At 45.6% G+C, this 19,543-nt stretch overlaps 8 protein-coding genes across 8 annotated transcripts; 6 read left to right on the plus strand and 2 right to left on the minus strand.

The window, feature by feature from the left end:
• Positions 1 to 153: 153 nt before the first annotated feature.
• On the minus strand, positions 154 to 3,587 carry N7478_008717 (uncharacterized protein; the record flags this gene model as incomplete). Its single annotated transcript, XM_056924931.1, has 20 exons — positions 154 to 222; positions 275 to 497; positions 552 to 581; positions 640 to 790; positions 856 to 920; positions 976 to 1,106; positions 1,162 to 1,186; positions 1,243 to 1,345; positions 1,397 to 1,439; positions 1,487 to 1,530; positions 1,579 to 1,964; positions 2,015 to 2,137; positions 2,217 to 2,301; positions 2,355 to 2,404; positions 2,464 to 2,622; positions 2,674 to 2,779; positions 2,835 to 2,890; positions 2,941 to 2,951; positions 3,009 to 3,171; positions 3,241 to 3,587. The coding sequence occupies 20 exons, from the start codon at positions 3,585 to 3,587 to the stop codon at positions 154 to 156; spliced, it is 2,370 nt and encodes a 789-aa protein (XP_056777657.1).
• A 597-nt stretch (positions 3,588 to 4,184) lies between these two features.
• N7478_008718 (uncharacterized protein) lies at positions 4,185 to 5,870 on the plus strand (the record flags this gene model as incomplete). The annotated part of the gene is made up of 1 exon (XM_056924932.1): positions 4,185 to 5,870. The coding sequence occupies one exon, from the start codon at positions 4,185 to 4,187 to the stop codon at positions 5,868 to 5,870; it is 1,686 nt and encodes a 561-aa protein (XP_056777658.1).
• A 375-nt stretch (positions 5,871 to 6,245) lies between these two features.
• N7478_008719 (uncharacterized protein) lies at positions 6,246 to 8,654 on the plus strand (the record flags this gene model as incomplete). Its single annotated transcript, XM_056924933.1, has 3 exons — positions 6,246 to 6,655; positions 7,006 to 7,315; positions 7,368 to 8,654. 3 exons carry the CDS (start codon positions 6,246 to 6,248, stop codon positions 8,652 to 8,654), a joined length of 2,007 nt encoding a protein of 668 aa, XP_056777659.1.
• Positions 8,655 to 8,776: 122 nt separating this feature from the next.
• N7478_008720 (fungal specific transcription factor domain-containing protein) lies at positions 8,777 to 10,024 on the minus strand (the record flags this gene model as incomplete). The annotated part of the gene is made up of 1 exon (XM_056924934.1): positions 8,777 to 10,024. One exon carries the CDS (start codon positions 10,022 to 10,024, stop codon positions 8,777 to 8,779), a length of 1,248 nt encoding a protein of 415 aa, XP_056777660.1.
• A 3,899-nt stretch (positions 10,025 to 13,923) lies between these two features.
• On the plus strand, positions 13,924 to 14,583 carry N7478_008721 (uncharacterized protein; the record flags this gene model as incomplete). Its single annotated transcript, XM_056924935.1, has 1 exon — positions 13,924 to 14,583. One exon carries the CDS (start codon positions 13,924 to 13,926, stop codon positions 14,581 to 14,583), a length of 660 nt encoding a protein of 219 aa, XP_056777661.1.
• A 1,198-nt stretch (positions 14,584 to 15,781) lies between these two features.
• N7478_008722 (uncharacterized protein) lies at positions 15,782 to 16,785 on the plus strand (the record flags this gene model as incomplete). The annotated part of the gene is made up of 2 exons (XM_056924936.1): positions 15,782 to 15,924; positions 15,981 to 16,785. 2 exons carry the CDS (start codon positions 15,782 to 15,784, stop codon positions 16,783 to 16,785), a joined length of 948 nt encoding a protein of 315 aa, XP_056777662.1.
• An 881-nt stretch (positions 16,786 to 17,666) lies between these two features.
• On the plus strand, positions 17,667 to 18,599 carry N7478_008723 (uncharacterized protein; the record flags this gene model as incomplete). The annotated part of the gene is made up of 1 exon (XM_056924937.1): positions 17,667 to 18,599. The coding sequence occupies one exon, from the start codon at positions 17,667 to 17,669 to the stop codon at positions 18,597 to 18,599; it is 933 nt and encodes a 310-aa protein (XP_056777663.1).
• A 258-nt stretch (positions 18,600 to 18,857) lies between these two features.
• Positions 18,858 to 19,334, plus strand: N7478_008724 (SRPBCC family protein; the record flags this gene model as incomplete). The annotated part of the gene is made up of 1 exon (XM_056924938.1): positions 18,858 to 19,334. One exon carries the CDS (start codon positions 18,858 to 18,860, stop codon positions 19,332 to 19,334), a length of 477 nt encoding a protein of 158 aa, XP_056777664.1.
• Positions 19,335 to 19,543: the final 209 nt, after the last annotated feature.

Raw genomic sequence — 19,543 nt, forward strand, 5'->3', positions numbered from 1 at the left:
TACATGAAAGGAACGGTGACTGGCTTGAGCTGTTTCAAATAGTAATCAATAGTCATTGAACGTCCTATGCTATGCTATTGATAAGAAAAAATTCCAGCAAAGATCAACTTCGATGACCGAAGGCAATCTCGCTATGTAGTTCTCCACCCCGATTTACCAAGTAGCTGGTCCAAAGGTCTCGTCTCCTGAGACTGTCTTTCGTACTGCCGTATACATGTAGTCCTATCAATTCTGTTTAGCAATCAAGATATTCAATACTTCAAAGGCAGCCTACCATTGTTTTAAAAGGTGCAGTATTTCCCCACCAGTTTGGCACTGGGACACCAGGAAGGGTAATGGCAAAGAAAATAACAATCGTCGAGAGAATAAGTCCTGTATCGAGACCAGCTGCGGTAATGTAGTTGTACTGACGCCACCAACCAGCCCATCTGCGTCGAATCCAGTAGTTGAAAATGAGACCAAACATTACCCAGGATGTGTAGCTGATCGGCGTAGCTCTTTGGAAATGTTAGTATAATTTGAACCTTTGAATTAGAAAATGTTCAACTTACGGTGGCAGCCAACTCATGGCACCTAGCATTCTATTACCGGTGCAATTATTAGTGAGTGCATAAGACGAATTTGTCATCTGGTACTTACACAGGAGCGTTGAGGAGTCGGGCCTTAGATCTAGGGAAAATTCGCATCAGGATGTAGAAAGCGACTGGAAGTAGAGCTCCAAGAAGCCAGAAGTATTGAATTGGCGTATAGATCGAATTCGGTCCGAAGATTCGTTGAGGTCCAATAACCCCTGGATTAAAATAAACAAGTTGTTAGAATGGTTATGGGTCGAGGGAACCATGGAACGAAACTCACCCCAAACGATACTTGACGAGAAAAACGTTCGCCCATTCGGACATGAGAAATGTGCTGCTTGGTCTCTAGTTGATATGAGTAGCTGATATTTGCATATAGAGAACATGGGAGTAGACTTACGAAGCACAAACATTATCAATGTTTCCGAGAGTCCAATTCATGACTGCAATCTGAACAAAACATGCCCAGATTGAAGCAACGACCTGACACATGAAGGTGACACGGGGTGGGATTTTCATATAATGCGCAAGCTGTCGATAATGTTCAGTGAATATCCACCTTTGGTCATTTTTGGTGGAATCTTACTTTAAGATCTTGGCAATAAACTTGACTTTGAAATCTGTTAGCTTCGCATAATGCATAGTGGCCAAGACTCTTATAACTTACGCTTGCCCCAATGTAATGGTACTGAACACCTTGAAAACCATGACTCCGATCGGTTTACCTGGGATCATAAATCCGGCCAAAAATGGAGAGAGCACATTGAGAGCTAAAGCTGTTAGATTCCTTTGGAAACCTCTCAGGCTTCTGTAAGACTTACAAAGTAGAATGTTGGTGACACCCAGGATCATGCACGTCGGAACCTGTTTCTTGGTCAATAAAAGTCTCCAACATTTGGGAGATCACTTACAATAAAGATAACGGCAATTATTATGGAAACGAAGAATCCCCACCCTATTATATCTTAGAATTGTCAACGAGAGGTCATTATGAGGCACTTACATGGCAATTGGGTATCATAGCCAAGCACACCTCCTAGCCCTAGGGCAATGGCAAGGAGGAAAAGAGCGGCATACCACCACTCGGGTGCTTCTTTATAATTCTTCATCAACATCAAATGAACATCTGGCTCTTGATCACGGGCCGCCTTGGCTCGGTGCCAAATCTCTTTCCGGTGGAAGAGAATGACATGAACTATAACCGCTGTCAAGGCTGCAAATGAAAGACCGTAGTTCAATGCAAATGTAGGCGGGAGGAACATTGGTGAGTACGCCTTGTATTTCGCTTCGTCGAAAGAGAAATTCGGACCAAGAATTCTGCTGACGTTGTACTGCTGCTGCTTGTTATCGTAGGTAGTCGATGTGTTGATTGGGAGATATGCGGAATAACTAGACTTTTGTTAGAATTGATCAATCTCGGAAAGTGACAATTAACATACAGAGCTCCCGAATAAGAAATTCCTATGGTTGTAATTATGACGAATACGACCAGTCCAATGAACGTGTTCACGATTGCATGGGCGGGTGACAGAAGCGGATCGAGGAGGTATGCCGAAACGTATCTATTAGGAGTCAGCCCGGTCTTGCTTTTCCATGTTCGTATCAGGTGTTGATAGAACGAAGTTTGCGATATAGACTTACGTCCAGTCGAATGTCAAAGGAATGAGAGAAAGGCCAGTGAAGCCGCCGAAGAGTTGGTTTAGCACCACATTGTTGGGCTTGATCCCTATTATTGAAGAGCTTAGTAATATATCTGCGAATTTGATGAGGATAACCAACAAGTCACAAAGGCGAAGATTGATAAGCCTTGCCAAATGACAGCAGGAAACCTACAAAGAAATTAGCTTCAGTCCCACGACATTGGAGTGTATCATGATGGAAGACCTACCAGTACCAGCAAAATGCCCCAAGCGTAACGTATAAAAAGTAGCGGTATCGCGAAATGCTCCACCCATTGGTTTCCGCTGGGTCTGAGCGGCTCTTGTCGTGTAATGCGTAAAATAGCGTGGTATTGGCGAATTGAGTTGGCCATATCATTGCAGCAGGCCTGCATGCTGTTAGTATAGATGAATTAATCCATCTCAAGTTTGATACTCACCAGACAAGAAAACGACGGAATATTCCTGCAAGGGAAATCCCAATAATTTGACTGCTTATGGCGAAGAGGAGTTGAAAACCCCAGCTGATGTCGAGGTTATATAACGCTGTCTTGCGTTAGCAGAAACATGGTTGCACGTGATTGGATTAGACAAGACTGACGTTTTGCCTTCAGAGCCAAGAGGGCATCGGTACAATACGCATAGGTAATTGACACACTGTTAATTGTTAATAGGAATCCGCAATCTCTGAGAGGATCGATATTCACTTTGCCATGATCTAGGAAAAAATTAGCGTCATCGATAAACCACTGCTGTTCTATTCTTGCAAGCCTACCGTGATGACTGCATGTTCTTTGATTGTGAATGGTCCAGGATTGAAGGTCCATTGAACTCCAAACGTATTAAACACTTTCTTAGGAATGACTCTTGCCCATAAACAGCCTATTGGGTAGACGACCAATTGCACCACAATAGCAGGAAAAGAGATGGCGGGACTCCTGTAATCAATGTGTTATTATTTGAGAGCAGACGTGACATAGAGGTCAGACAGAAAGTAAGACACGTACCTCATACTCAAGAACATATTCAATCCACTGCCGATTGTCGTGAATATCATTCCGAGAATCCATGCTCGTACTGTATTCGCGATTTCTCCGCCATCTGTGTTGCGCACGGCAGCGCGAACGGATTCATACTGCGAGTCCTGTACTGCCGACTTTTCGAATTCAACTGCTTTTTCTTGGTCTTCGGTATTCGCGGCCTCGTTGATCGCATCCAACTTCTCCTGCGATAAATTCGGGTCCCATTGATGAGACTTCTGAAGTCCCTTCAGATCTGCCTTGACACTTTCGGCCACAATCTCCGATTCAACTGATATCTGTGGGCCATCATCGGCCAGAGACTTCGAAGTCATTCCGAGAGATCTACAAATTGGTAAACTTCCAAGTCAGTTCATCTGCACTGAGGTTGAGGTTGAAGTGGAGACACGATCGATCTTTTGTACTTCAGAGATAAGCTTCGTCCTACCAATGCAACCCCTTGATTCACTCTTTCCCCGCACAGCGCGGCTTGATTCTCTTGGCGGGCAAGTCGTATGCAGTCAAAGTAGTCAATGTAGCTTAGCTCTCAACTTAGCTCACGCTAGTTCACGTTAGTTCAACTTGACTGATAACAAGATCGCCCGTTTAGGTAAAAACGCGGAGCAAAACAGCACTGTCCCCGCAGTTCACTGACCTTGAAGACAGATTAACCTATCGTGAATATGATATGGTCAAAACTCAACCACTCGGATCGACCAGCGACTTTTAGCTTATCGGTTGTTTCTTCACTGTGGTATTCGGGATTGAAATGCGACGTACCCCGCTACAACTTGCCCTAGTTAGCCTAGACAGTGAGAGCTTGGGCCTTCCTCACTTAGCAAAACCACACTCTACTCACGACTGAACGTTATCTCAACACGCGCCACTTCGTACCCTTCATAAACTGGCGAAAAGTCGGCAAATCGCACATCATGGTCACGATCACCACACCACGAGGTGTCGCGATTCGTCGCGCCCATGGCGATAATATGCGCGACACAATCGAGCGCATAACGGAAGATCTGAAAGAGATCAAACAATTTTACCCTATAGAGATTTCCTCAAAAAGAATACAACGTCTGCGTCAATTCCTTACTTGTGAGCTGAACGCACTCCGTGGCCAACCATTCGATATCTATGAACAACAAGAGAAAGTGGACTACCTTCTCATCAAGAATTATTTGGAGAGAGAATTGCGAGAGTTGGAACTTGGCTGGACTCGAGATCAAAAGACAAGGCCACTTATCTCGTTCGCCGACTCGATCGTGGGTCTCTGTGAAGCGCGGGCGATCGTCTCTCCAATGAACCCCAAGGATACCGCACAGCGGTTATTCAAGACGCAAGTGCAAATTGATGAGCTCGTCAGCAAAATCAATAACAAATGCACCCAGTTCGACTTGAACAAATCCTCAGCTTTTCGCGCTGCAAACATCGTCAGCGCCTTGAAAGACCATCTGCAAGAGTGGTTTGACTTTTATCAGGGGTACGATCCAATGTTCAACTGGTGGGTGTCAGCCCCTTACCAAGCCGTGAAGGAACGATTGGATACTGTCGCAAAGGCCATTCTCGAGGAAATAGTCGGTATCGAGCCAGGAAACGAAGATGCAGTCGTGGGCCAGCCTATCGGAAGAGATGGCCTGCTGGCCGAGTTGCAGGCTGAAATGATACCATACACCCCAGAAGAGATAATCTCCATAGGCGAAAAAGAATTCGACTGGTGCATGGCTGAGATGAAGAAGGCATCCAACAGCCTAGGCTATGAGGCCTGGCAAGACGCACTGGAACATGTGAAGAACGACTATGTCGAGCCGGGACAGCAAACACAGCTCGTCAACGACCTTATGCAGGAGGCTATCTCATTTGTGGAGAAACACGATCTTGTGACTGTACCCCCTCTCGCCAAAGAGACATTGCAAATGTTCATGATGGCGCCAGAGCGACAGAAAGTGAATCCCTTCTTTCTTGGAGGCCCATGCATTATCGTGTCGTACCCAGTCGAGTCCATGGATCACGAAGCAAAGTTGATGAGCATGCGTGGTAACAACATCCATTTCTCACGCGCCACGGTTTTCCATGAGATGATCCCCGGTCATCATTTGCAGTTATTCATGAACGCGAGGTATAAACCGTATCGACAGCTATTCGAGACACCTTTTTCGATTGAAGGATGGGCTTTGTACTGGGAATTTCTTCTGTGGAATGACGATAGGTTCAAAAAGACTCCCCAGAATCGCATCGGAATCCTTTTCTGGCGACTCCATCGTTGCGCTCGAATCATCTTCTCCATCAATTTTCATCTCGGGAAGATGTCTCCCCAGGAATGTATTGATCTTCTTGTTAATCAGGTAGGGCATGAGCGTGCAACTGCAGAAGGTGAAGTCAGACGATCATTGAATGGTGATTATTCGCCCTTGTATCAAGCTGGCTACATGCTAGGAGCCCTGCAGATTTACGCTCTGCGTAAAGAGATGGTTGAATCGGGGCGAATCGCCGAAAAGGAGTTTCATGACCGATTTTTGAAAGGAAACTGCATGCCAATTGAGTTAGTACGAGCCTTGATGCGAGACCAGGATCTGTCGCCAGATTTCAAGACTTCTTGGAGGTTCTATCCTCTATAGACTGGTTTTGGTTTGGCAACCACGCAGTCAGAGGCCCACGAGTTAGGAAAAAAAACTTCCAGTTGCAGAATATTTTAGAAATATCTTATGAAATTATATGTATTCTCATTATATTAATATCATCTCAATCACCAGGGCAGTGTATAATAGATTCACCGTGATACGATTCGGGTGGTACTAAACCCCGAGATCGGAGAATAGAACTCTCCGACCCGCACTTTAAACCCCGAAGACTCCGAGTTCCTTCGCCGCCCAACGATTAAAAGGCCAGTCAAGGAAAAAACTTCTTTCGGCCTTCAAATTTACCCGTTGATGTGATTTTATGACCTGGCAGCTTAAGCAGCTTTCATTTTAGCCTGCTAATATTACCGTAGCATGGCTACAGATCGGAAGAACTCGAACTTGCCTGACCCTCGGGCGGGTCAAACCCCGACAAGATTGCCCAAGCCCCGACGAGTTCTCGCATGCGTGGCTTGTCAACAACGCAAAGTCAAATGCGATCGAAAGTTTCCTTGTGCAAATTGTCTAAGGCAACGCATACCATGTATACCAGCTGGAAATCCCCGTCCAAGGAAACGTCGATTCGCGGAGCGCGAGCTATTGACCCGTATCAGGAGGTATGAAGACCTACTCCGGGAGAATAAAGTCAAATTCGACCCTCTGCATGGCAACAACAATCCCAATGATGATATGGGTGAGGAAATGTCGGAATACGAAGGCCATGATGATTTAACCGGATCTTCTCCTGCAACATCAACGAGGTCGGAGAATGCATACGAGCCCAAGTAAGATTTGACCTTTTTTTTCTTTGTTAATACTTTCCCGCGTGTTGCTTTCCTCTCTGTCGAACTAGATCAATTAATTGATATCATTTTATAGGAACCTGTGGAAGGCTATGAGCCAAGATGTAAGTTATCATGGATCGTAATCGAATATTCACTGGGCTAATATTAATTTAGTTTCGATACTCTAATAAGCCGAGCCAGTCCGCCAAAGACGCATGTCGTATGCGTGAGGCTTTAGGCAAGATGACATGGGATCAACGATTTGCAGACGATGATCATATAATACTTGGCTCACGCAAAGGGCTTGTTGATCTTGCAGCGCTACATCCTAACCCAATTCATCTTTTCAGGCTCTGGCAGATATACCTTGAAAATGTCAATCCTCTCTTCAAAGTTACCCATACGCCTTCTTTACAAGGGAAAATAATCGAGGCCTCAAGCAACACGGCAAATATTGAGCCACGCCTCGAAGCTCTGATGTTCAGCATATACTGTATGGCCATCCAGAGTCTCGCCACGGAAACCTGCCAAGCTATATTTGGCTTGTCGCGAGATGATCTTTTGACAAAATATCAATTTGGCTGTCAACAAGCTTTGTTAAATTGTCAGTTCCTACGATCAGATGATCGGGAATGCTTGACCGCGTTATTCCTTTTTCTCGTGAGTTCTTCGCGTCGCCGATTCTTTTCAATATTTACTGATCTCTCTTTAGTATTCGCTCCAGTCGAACACCAATCCTCGCACTCTCTCATCAATGATTGCCCTTGCCATACGAATGGCAGAACGTATGGGAATACATAGCGAGTCTTTCTTGTCCAGGTGCACCGTTTTCGAGGCTGAAATGCGCCGAAGAGTATGGTGGTCGCTTATGCTCTTCGATAGCCGGGTTGGTGAACTTTCGGAGATGAAAACCTCATCCCTGAATCCTACCTGGGACTGCAAACCTCCTATGAATGTCAATGACTCGGATTTATGGCCAGAGATGAAAGAGCCCCCCGTTGCAAGGAGTAAAGTCAGCGAGGCGATTTTCGTTGTCGTGCGGAGCGAAATTGCTGACTATGTCCGCCATTCTTCGTTCCATCTTGAATTCTTGAACCCTGCGCTAAAGCACATCGCAAACATGCTTCATAGTGGCGGAGATGTGGCCACGCTTGACAAGAAAATCAGAGAGGAGTATATTAAATTCTGCGATGAAGAAAATCCGCTTCACTTTATGACAATATGGGCACTGCGAGCACAGGTTTCGAAATACTACCTTTTGGAATGCTATGCGCGATTTCTGGATTCTACTACGGCTCCCACAGAAACAGAAAGTGATTCTTTTGTCGAGCATGCAATTTGTATGCTCCAGGCTGATACAAAGATCTATACTTCGCCTCTGAGCAAAGGATTTATCTGGCTCATGCAGTATTACTTCCCTTTCCCTGCGTTTATTCATATTATGCATGACTTGAAAAAGCGCCCTACTAGTGGCCATGCCGCTCGAGCTTGGCAAGTGATGAATGATAACTTTGAGACCCGGTTCAACCCTGTTGATGAAGTCCATGCTCCTCTCTTTGCTATGTTTGCCAATGTCATTCTTCGCAAATGGGAAGGCATCGAGGGAATTCTGAAGCAGTGTAGAGCTTCGACTGTTCCCCCAAAGCTTGTTACCAGTATCAAGCAAAAGCTATCAGATATAGCCAATAAGACCCCAGATCCCAACGCGGATCTACATGGTGATCGCTTAGGTACTCTGTTTGATCAGATGTCCGCGCCAGCGACAATGGGAATGGGGGCAAACATAGGTATGGGCATGGGAATGGGAATGGGAGTAGATGCGGGGTTTGGAGCTGAGTGCCTTTTCGATGGGCTGGGTGGACAATCTACTTTCTTCGGGTCGGATCCAAGAATGTTTTCTAATATTGACCAGCCGGGGCTCACGGCTGACATGAACCACTTGACCTGGATGTCTATGATGTGGGGTTCACGAGAGCGGCCCGGATGGCGAGACTCATAAGACAGCATGTCAGGCCTTCGATTTGCTTGTATAGATATTTTATTTAATTCAATTCTATCTGTACATGAACAACTGATTTTTATTGACATTCCAACACCACCATCATTATCACCAACTCCCAGCTAGAGCTGGTGATCCGGAAAATTATTGAAAATTCCATTAAACCAAAGATCAAAATCAATCTCCTCTTGATTCCACGCCGATTGCATCTCACCTAAATCAAGCGGATCAAAATTCTCGGGTGTGCCACTCGAAATTTTGCCTGGTGTCATCTCGTCGGCTAGAGGAATCAATGTGGCCTTGCTTAGTGTTGAGAAGTTGGCGAATACTCGATTGAAGTCGATGGAAGAGAGTCGATTCGGTTCTGGGACATTGGAACTCGATTGCTCCGCAATAGAAATTGCATCAATCAAAGTAACGCCTCGCTGAGCGAGTATATCTCCGGTCCGGGAGGCTAGACGGTCGCGAGCGGCGACGACAGCCATTCTGTACATCGGTACACTTCTCCGGTCGGTTGTTTCCATCACAGTATTTACTTCGAAACATAATATCACAGCTGCTGTTATTGCGAATGCAGTATGCGTCCAAATAGACAAGTCATCTTCTTCAACTATAGTTTCATGTTCACGTAAAATTGTCATTGCGGCTGCGACACAGGTCCGCCGGGAGTGAACATAGGTCGAGTCATGGAAGGATCGAAACAAAAACAGTCTATGTATCATGATGATCTTTTCAGCTGCTGTGATGGCGAGACTTCGGCGGGCAATTGTCAGCCATGGGATTTCGGCTTCTTTAATAGGATCTGGTCGCAACATGAATGATGGTATGTTTTTGACAATCGCGCGCATCTTTTGATCCACACGAAGAATATGTTCGTATTGTTCGCGGAGGGGCTTTCGACGATACATTGGTCCCAGGCCGTCAATTAGTGCGGGCATCAGGGCGGCTAGCTCCACTAATGTACGGACATAACTGCTAATAGTCGGTGTCTCGGGTGGTACATCTATTAAATCGTGATCGTCTGCGTTAAGAGGTCGACCGGTCGAAAAATGCATTGGGGAAATGCTATATGTATCCGTGAATGGGATGGCAAAATGGTCTTGAATGAGCATTTGACACCACAGCCTTCGTCCAACCTCTCGCTCAACCCTTTCCTCCCATTCGTCTTGTGATTTAGTAGGGGTCAGCGGATGATTTTTGATTTTGTGAATGCCCAAGCATTCGGCGATGCGCACACCGGCATTAAATAGAGTAGCATTTAGTTGACTGAGTCCCAGGTTGTGTGCGACTTCTGTTGAGATCACAATGGACTGAACTGAGTATATTGACAGGTTGTTCAGGAAATGGGCACTATACAGGGTCTGCACCATCGTGGAAAATAGTTGCTGGGCAGATTGTACGTCGTTCAAGTCAACATTGATTAGCACTGTTAATTTTCGACTGTTTTGTATTGCGTTAACTGTATGACTTAGGACAGATAAATAGAGCGCCACCCAAAGAGGGTGATCACATCTTCCCGTCGTCCAGAATAATTCGCATTGCTCGAGAAATGTGGGACCGTGGAAAGAATTATGATGCCATGTGAGATGGCCTATATGGAAGTTGATAAGTCTTTGCGCATATAGGACACCGGGTAGTTGAACCAGAGGTTCCAAAGATGAGCCATAAAACTGGAAGCTTCCGTTGTTCATTGACAACTGTTCCGGCTTATCTCTTCGATATTGGCATCCACACCTCCTGTGAGGAAAGCATCCGGCGGCATTTCGTCCCCAGGCAAGGTGCTCTATTGCTGTAAGGAGCGGGGGGTCTGTGCTTTCTAGAGGCGTCTCTGCAAAGTGGCGTCGTAGACTTTGCTCCATGCGAGCATTAGAGGGCTCCGGATTATCCACGGTTGGTACATTGCCGAAGTCATCGGCGTGTTGTATTTTGCCTGTCTGAAGCTGAGATATTCGATCTCTGAGCTTTTCACTGACGCTTGGGAACTTTTTAGACGAGGTATCAAGGTCCGCCAGTACTGAGGCCAGGAATTGAATTTCAGAGGCATGCTGCACGGTATTTCTTCGCAGCTGAACAATTTCAACTGAGCAGTGCAAGTTGAGCCTTCGACATCTTGAACATGGAACCTGCTTGTCGCATTTTCTTTTCCGTTTGGTACATTCTAGGCCTTATCAATGCGGTGATCTTTCAAGCAAGGGGGGATCAAAATTACCTCGACAGGCTAAAGGCCGACGCTGAGAGACGCGCAGAGAACTTGCGGTGTCACTTTCGGCGGACATGACATCGATCTCAGCCGCACTGGGTGGATCTCCTCGGTTTAGTACTCCGTTCGACTTGTAAGATTCGTAGACTTGCGGCAAAAGAGAAACGTGGGGATGTGGGTGAATGAGCGGGTGAGAGCGGAGACTCGACCGCCACTGGCCATATCAAGTGTTACCGGCGATAAGATAAGAGCACAATCACGATAACAACGACGAACAACAGTATAAGCATGAAATCCCTGGTTATTGAGCACATGCAGGGTTAAGATATGAAAAATCTTCTCGATATCCCATTCTGAATTGCCACATCGACCAATTATTGATTCGCTATTGGCAAATGGAGTACAGTTCCTTCCAAAGCTAGTTCTTCACAATATGGCAGTCGAATCGCAAGCTAACTGAAAGGAACTCGAAGTCCTTGCTGCAGTAGCTCGTCTGGGTCTATGGCTAATTATTTGTTTCAGCTCCAATTAAGAGGAAAGTTTGTAGGCGCGTATCGAAAACCAATGATATTTAGGGGAAAGCATGTTGCACGATTATATTCCAGTTTCTTACCTGGTCCCGTACAATGCCTATGATCTTGGAACTTTAGAAGGCCCCAGGGCTGCTGCCTCGTTCTTTTATCTTGTATCATGGTACTAATGGGTCTGTTGAAAAAATGCAACAAAAAATTCATAACTGATTCTGCCGTATCCGTTTCTAATCTTCAAGAGACAGATGCATGAAAGGGAACTTGAAGTGGCTGTGAAACGGAACGAAAGTTGGAGATATTCAGTCAACCTTTTGTAAAATTAATATTGTAATTTCATGAATAGAAAATACAGCGATTCTTGAAATTCTTCCCATTGTTTTCCTTCTTCCACTGTTTTTTACTTCTTCTTTCTTTTTCATTGGCTCGGTACCCATGTAATTCAAATGTCATAATTTAAAAAGTGATTCTTCATAAGATCTCCAATCAGAAATATGATCTTGATATTTATATCAATAACTATCTACAAAGATACGAGGCTAAGTTATTTCTTGAATATATAGGATTCTAAAGTATATTGTACCATAGTGCTAAAGCTTCCCCAATAGGCGTGAGATAACGCCGACAGCCCGGGAGATTCCCACAATACACACATATTCTCTGTTGTTATACCCCTACCGGACTCCCATTCACAGTGCCTGAAGTAAGACATATACCGAGACCAACTACTACGGCAAGGGCACCTGGGTCCCTTTCCGTCGACTGAAGACCATGAAAGAATTAAACCTGAAGTTCCTTTGCCGCAGTAACTGGTCTCGGTTTATGGTTTAATTCCGCATGCTGTGATCCAAAGCATACATCATTTTCCCGTGCATGAAACGATCAGCGAGGAAAGCCAATTGGCTACTGAGTAGGTTTAACGGTCGTGCATTGCAGCAAAAATGGCCTAGGATGTGCTTGTCAACAGTTTAGATGCAGCTGAGTCCGAGAGAATACATGACTTAACTCAATTTGGCCGGGGTCAACAGATGTGTCAGGAAGGTAAAAAGTCAATTCTGGAATATTGAAGCTCCAATGGTATTGAGATGTCCAAAGTTTGAAAAAGAAAAAAAATTAACAAGCCCTTGAAAAAATGAAAGATTGTATAAACAACACCTTGAAGTGCCTTACTAAGCGGACTATTATTGCCCTATTTGGCAGAGATCGACACTGATGATAGCAAATTGTGGACCAGCCAGTAGTGGAGTTGGCATCTTAGTACGTACTTCATGACGTGGAAATCATGACCAGAATAGATTGGCAGTGAGCATAAATTGTCGATTTCATGAAAAAGCTTCTTCGCGTGATCTGGGAATTCTAAAACTTGACTGACTAGATTTTTATTCTGTGTTCTGCCTTATCTTCCCAGGTGCCCGCATTGGCAACTCATGATCGGGGTGGGAAACAACGACTCGGTTCAGCCTCATGCGAGTGCTATTTAACTCGGCTATTCCCCCTATTAACCTCGAAAAATTAGCCGACGGTCTCTCTATTTAGTATTGACGTCGACTCGGAGCTTCCCCTATTCCGCAGTGGAAATCAAATTAGAGAAATGTTTTTAAAGTCCTTGCAAAATAAGGCCTTAAAATGGTCGAATTAACAATCAAATGACGCGATCCACGCGCCCTCAAATGGAATCGTGCATCTTCCATATACACTCCAAGCATACGACGTCGGTACGGGTGGTGATTCTGGCACACCAGCGTTAAGGGGCTCAGCACCCACCCTCAGCCCGAATATCCCGCTGAGAGAATCGCTAGATCTCGCCAGGCTCCCCAAGATTAGCAATTTCGACGATTACTTACAACATAAATGGAACAGGCACCCTAAGATTGTAAGCCAAATGACTGCATATTTCGAGCGCGATGAAATGCCATCTAGAAGGAGGCTCCGACCGGTTCCTCTGGGGCGAGAGGAACTATTTCTCGGAAATATACAACCTTGTCATACGCCGGTGAGCCATGAAGATTTGAAAAGATTCATTGTTACAATGACTCGCTTCGATCTCGAGCAAGCTGCAGCTATGGTAGTATCTGCTATGGTGACTAGTGGCCACTGAGAATATGCGAGGAGACTCATCGAAGAAATGACACATCAAGCAATATGTGACTTGACAGGTATAGCTTCCAAGAAGTGAGAACATGTCAATTGCGCTCGAGAACCTTTGTAAAAAGATTCCAGGTTGGTTCGAGAAGCATAAGGCAGTGGTCGCGCCACTCCAATCTCTGTCGGAGTTGGTCACTGTGCTTCTTCGGGCCAGGAGAAAAACACCTCGCGACCGTTGTCTCTGCATACCGGAGCGGATGTTTGAAGATTCCAGATTACAGCCGCCTACACATATGAAAGATTTTGCCCGACTGGAGAATCAAATCGGTGCTTTTCCTACTCTCCAGCCGACCGAGGACACGATCTTTTTTTTAACAGAAAGACATTTTGTGCACCACAAAACCGTCGAGTCTTTCAATTCGGGCGACCGGAACGTAGATTGGTGCACAATATCAAAATGCTCGAAAAGGAAGTTCTGTATCTGACGGGTTTGATTGAGCACAATATCATCAACTCTGATAATGTAGTACAGCTATCGAATGATTACTTTCGCTGTCAGCGACGACTTCAGAGAAAGGTCGTGGGTGACTTTGGCTGGTCGAAATTCCTTAAAAAGAGAGAAGGGAAGAATATGTATCAGAGTAATCTCAAATTGCAGTCTACGTTCGAAAAAGTGTTGCGGGATATCCGTGTCGAACAGACAGGGGAGAAGAAGGATGATTCGTTTGAAAGTGTGGGGAGGGTTGTGCGGCTTGTCGACCGTACCTGCATCTTGATGAAAAAATATGTGAACGTCTATGGTCAAGGGCAAAAAGAGAATCTCGTCTTTAAGATTGGACAATGGAGAAATGGGGGAAGAAGTCCAGTTGACTATTATAATCTGTTGTGCAGCATTCTCTCGGAACTGAAGACGCGAGCTGGTGATATTGGGGGTTCTCAACTGCCGGCAACTGTGCATAAGTTTCTGGCCAAGGACTCGGACACTATGTCATGTAACGATTCGTGGACAGATGACGCATTCGCTAATGGGAAGATTCCTGGTTGGGAGACATGGCTTGCGGATCGATTTACTGGGGAAGAGGGAGCGAGTGTTTTGAATATTCGTTGGCGAAGGTAAAGTTCGTGCGTGTCAATGTTCCAAGGTAGGGAGTATATAAGTTTGAAATATGAAGAATATTCACTTCCAAGTTGGTTAAATTGAGTTGACAACATCTGTGCGCAAAATGTGTGGGTACGGTAGATAACAAAACATTCACAACAACATCGAGCCACCAATCAAACTCTATGGTTAAATTGCAATAGGATGATTAAGATGAGATATAGATATTGGCTGCATCTGGTGTCCAACTACCGGGACGAAAGTTTCCTAAAATATAGCTAGAATGACCTAGTATTAAACCTTGTCTCTTGCTAATGCCTGATTTTGCAATAAAAAGGAGAGCAACCCCACTCCGCACAGACGAAGATGAAAACTTGACATACCAAAACCCCAACCTTGCCAGGATATCTCGACGCATCATCCGTGGAGCTGTACAGAGTATCGGGGAAATGCGGGGAGGAAAATCACGACACTCATCCCCTTGAGGCAATCCCACGCGGTAAGGGCATGTCGGGACGCGATGAACTTTCACCGTTCTTTCCAGAACGTCAGTCCGATAACGATAAGCTTGACAAACAGGGCAAACACTCTTGTTCCTGAAAAAAAGGGCGATCATCGGCGGCGATTCAGCCAATCACGGGCCGACATGCATCACCGGGGTGCCGGGCCGGTTGGACTGTGATTGGTGTATCTCGCCGACGAGGGGTCGGGTTTCAAGCTTGATCTATAAATGTGATTTTCATAGTTATTAGACGCTCAACAGTGTGTGTTGGGCGATAAAGGTGGTTATTACATGATCTAGAAAATATTATATCTTAGATATCGTCAATCTTTCTTTTCCTTCTTTCAACAATCTTTCTTCCTTTGATTCGGTTTCCCTCCCTGACCGTCTTTTCATCTCTTTTTCTCCATCTCCCGTTCGCTTCACCGGCCCGCAGAAGTTGGCCTCCGGCCCTAGACCGGTCCACAGTACGTTGTGTTCCAGATAACCTGCAATTATGATGCACTGCCCCGCGTTCGAGTTGTTTTTATCTAATCAGAATTGCTTCCCGGTCACAGATTGAACCCTAGATTCTACATTTCTGGGGCATTTCCTTTCCAGCTTTACAATTTCTACTCGCCCATATTCAACCCCCGACTACCTGAACAGCCCCCGAACTGGCCAAGGGGGGTAAATAACAGCGCGGCCACATTAAAACATTGAACTCGACTCATTATGACCCAACAAATGCAAGAACACTCCATGGCATTGAGCATTCCGCGCAGCCGTAGCCGGCTCGGGGAGCTTATGGTAGCCGATACCCTTGTTGCTGCAGGTTCAGCAACCCTTGTAACGCCCGCCGTGATGATCTTTGACAGGTGAGTCAATACTATGCACATAAAAAATAAATCTATATTTACTAACGAGTTTCCAGACTTGTCGTCGAAAAATCCTTTTACAATCAGCCTCTTCTCCCTGCATTTCGCAAGCATTTATGGTTCTCCATTACACAGCCAGCTACTTTCTTAACATCTCGTCCCAGCCTTCTGGTCTGGTCCCTCTATACTGCAACTTTCGCAACGGCAAACGTTTCCGAGACCCTTTTGCATAAAGTCTATCCCAAGATCGACGCTGCCATCGCCGGTATGACCACATTTGCATCAACCTTCATCGTCAACTCCTCCGTGGGTATCTGGAAAGATGTCAAATTCGCCCAACTCTTCGGCCACAATAATAACAATTTATCAACCTCTACAACTCCCTCTCCTTCATCAGCATCAGCATCAGCATCACATACCAACTCTGCACCACCACCACCACCCCTCAAAACCGTCCGTTCAATCGGCCGTACCCGCATTCCTTTAGCAACATACTCTGCCTTCCTCCTCCGAGATGGCCTGACCATCTTCGGCTCCTTCAGCCTTCCAGCAATGGTTTCAAACACTATTCCCGACTCTATCGCTTCTCAGGAATATCTCAAGATCCTGATCGCTCAACTTGCCATCCCCGCCTCTATCCAACTGATTAGTACCCCCATTCATCTCTTCGGATTGGATGTTTATAATAGACCCCAGGTTTTACCGACCAAGGATCGAATTTCTCGCATTAGCCGTGATTGGATTGGGGCATCGCTGCTTCGCATGTGTCGGATTATTCCTGCCTTTGGTATTGGGGGGTTCCTCAATACGGAAGGCCGATTGTATCTACATGGCCAGTTGGATGAGCGTGCTCCTTCCTAACAATTATGGATCCTTATAGATATAAATATAGATCAATATACCCTTTTTCTTTACATGCTGGTTCTTTCTTATTTTATTTCATTTATTTTTTCGTTCAATGTTCGCGTTGCTTCTTTTCTTGATTGTGTGAGTTCTTATCGTTTATCAACCCCACTGATCGACTAACCGGCCCGGTTTTATGCGCTTTGCCTCGGTCTTTAGCCGGGCCGTACGGAGAATGAGAAATCGGCATTCTTATTCACCGGATAATTGTAGAAAAAGAGGGCATACTTCTTACAGGTTGTAGTTCCAGGCTAAGGTGACTCATCCATGTTATCAGTTGGGCAGGTTGGATGGATGCCTTGTGTTTCCCTAACCCCGCTATTAAAACTAAGATCTGCGGGCTGATTTCTACCTAAACCTCACCGACTACCCTGTGTACTGTTGAGAGTCTAGCCCTGGCATTTCAACCTCTGAAAACTCCTTTGCATGTTCTGTGTCTTGACATCTTCACGGTCTACATCCTTTTTGTCTGGAAATGCCTCCCCGGGCTTTTTACCCACAAGAATGGCTTAGCTCTTATCCGCAGGCCAAACTCATAAGAAGCTAATGGACCCAATGAAGATTCTCTGTTGAAAGACAGTGGTTTATATTTATATTAGCATTAGCAACGCAATCACTGGGCTATGCATACAGATAGCCTTTTGAAAATGTCACATTTGTCCTAGTCTGGCCCGGGCATGCTCCACACAATCCCGCAGGCAGAAGAGCCTCAGCCTCGTCCAATTGACTCAGCCCCGAGTCTCGCAAAATAAATCCAAAGACCACCAAGGAAAAAAAGAAAAGAAGCGATTTCACTATTTTCCCCTTATCCATTGATGAGATCAATGAGAAATCTCACCATGGTCTCATCATTTATTCCAAAGTCCTTCCTACAAGGACCCCCTCAAAAAGCCGTTGTTCACCAAATCGACTTCACAAAAACAACCCCACCCATCCCCGCATTCAAAAACGACTTCGCAGCCGTAATAGACAACTTCATGACCGAATCAGAATGTACAGAACTCCTTCATCTCGCAGAACAATCTACAAATCCCACCTCCGACCAGACACCAGTCTGGGAACGCGCAATGATCAACTCAGGCGGAGGTAAAGAAGTCATGTCCGTTGATTCACGAAAAAGTGGCCGAATCATCTTTGATTCACCCGATATCGCACAACGGATTCTTGATCGTTTAATGCCATTCATGAAAGAGTTTAATATCGATCGCGTTCATGATATGCCGGCTGTCACGGGCCTTGGTCCTGCCCGGCGCGGTGAAACGTTTCATCTCTCAGGGCTTAATGAGCGATTGCGCTTTTTGCGCTATGAGGGTGGTGATTATTTTCGACCTCATTGGGATGGGCGTTACGTTAGGCCTGATGGGAAGGAGGGGTCGCTTTTTACAATTCATTTATATTTGAATGGGGAGGGGGAGCAGGATATGGAGGAGCTTTTACCGGAGATTGAGCGGGCGGAGAAGAAGAATGCGCTCTTTGTGAAGGGTGGCGAGGTGGATTTAATGGATGTGGGTAATGAGTCTGAGTTGGAAGATGGATCTGGATCTGGTACTTCTGCGCGTGTAGCTGCAGATTCAAATAAGGAGAAGCTGCTTGGTGGTGCTACTTCTTTCACTGATGATTATCGTGCGAGGGAGGTGGTGCGCGTGTTTCCGAAAACAGGGTCCATTTTGATTTTCCAGCAACGACACTTGATGCATTGTGGTGATGATGTTTTTCGAGGTGTGAAGTATACTGTTCGGTCGGATATAATGTATACAAATGAGTCTGCCTAGAAGTAATGTCGGTGTTTATCGTGGCTTGAGGTAGTAAAGCTCGGAGGGCCGAAAGGCCGATCGCTGACACATTGCGCGTTTGGTTTGTCGCTGCTAACGGCCTCGGCTTTATCTGCGTCATCACCCGCACATCAACAAGACTAGGAGCTTGAGCTTGAGCTTTATTTAAGTTACAAATCTTCCCATGAGAATTGATCTTTTCCAATAACAAGTCACAACATAACTCCACATTCTTCTATCACAAGCCGAAGACCCATCATGTCCTCCGCAAATAACCTCGCCTTCACGGCTCTCATCAACACACCTGGCGAAGCCCCGCTCTCGCGAGACCAAGTCTGGGCCGGTCTACTCTTGAAGATCCGCTCTGCCGAAACATTTGTTCCTGGCGCTATCTCGAAGACAAACGTTATCAGTGAATCGATCAATCCAGAAGGAAATGCCGTGACAGTACGAGAAGTCGTGTTCCGCGAATCAAACCAGCCCAAACAGGAGACCGTCACGGTCTACGAACCCACCCGTGTGGAGTTCACGCAATCGGGTGGAAATATCAGCAACGTTATCAGTGAAGGTGGTAATGGAGAGCTGTATCTTACATATATCTTTGAATGGAAGCATCCTGGAGCTTCGAAGGAGGAGTTGGCCGCCTTTATGGTGAAGGAAAAGGGGATGGCTCAATCAGCTGTTGAAGGGACGATTAGGTCAATTCGCCAGCTTGTCTCGGAGAATAAGCTGTGATTGAACCTTGATGAGTGGATTTTTGGGCTTCTGCAATCTTGTGGAGGGGTTTGCGATCGTGAAACATTTGTATTGGAACCAGCTTATGTGCATTGTTCTTCGCCATTTAATATATTCGAGTAAAACTCATCCCATATTTCCTCTTGCGCGCGTTTTTCTCAAATTCCTTCTTTAGTTCCTTTGGCTCTATTCAAGTTGGCTTTTTACCA

The sequence above is a fragment of the Penicillium angulare genome, assembly GCF_028827245.1.
Source record: "Penicillium angulare strain IBT 27051 chromosome Unknown utg000005l_segment0_segment0, whole genome shotgun sequence".
Lineage (NCBI taxonomy): Eukaryota > Fungi > Ascomycota > Eurotiomycetes > Eurotiales > Aspergillaceae > Penicillium > Penicillium angulare.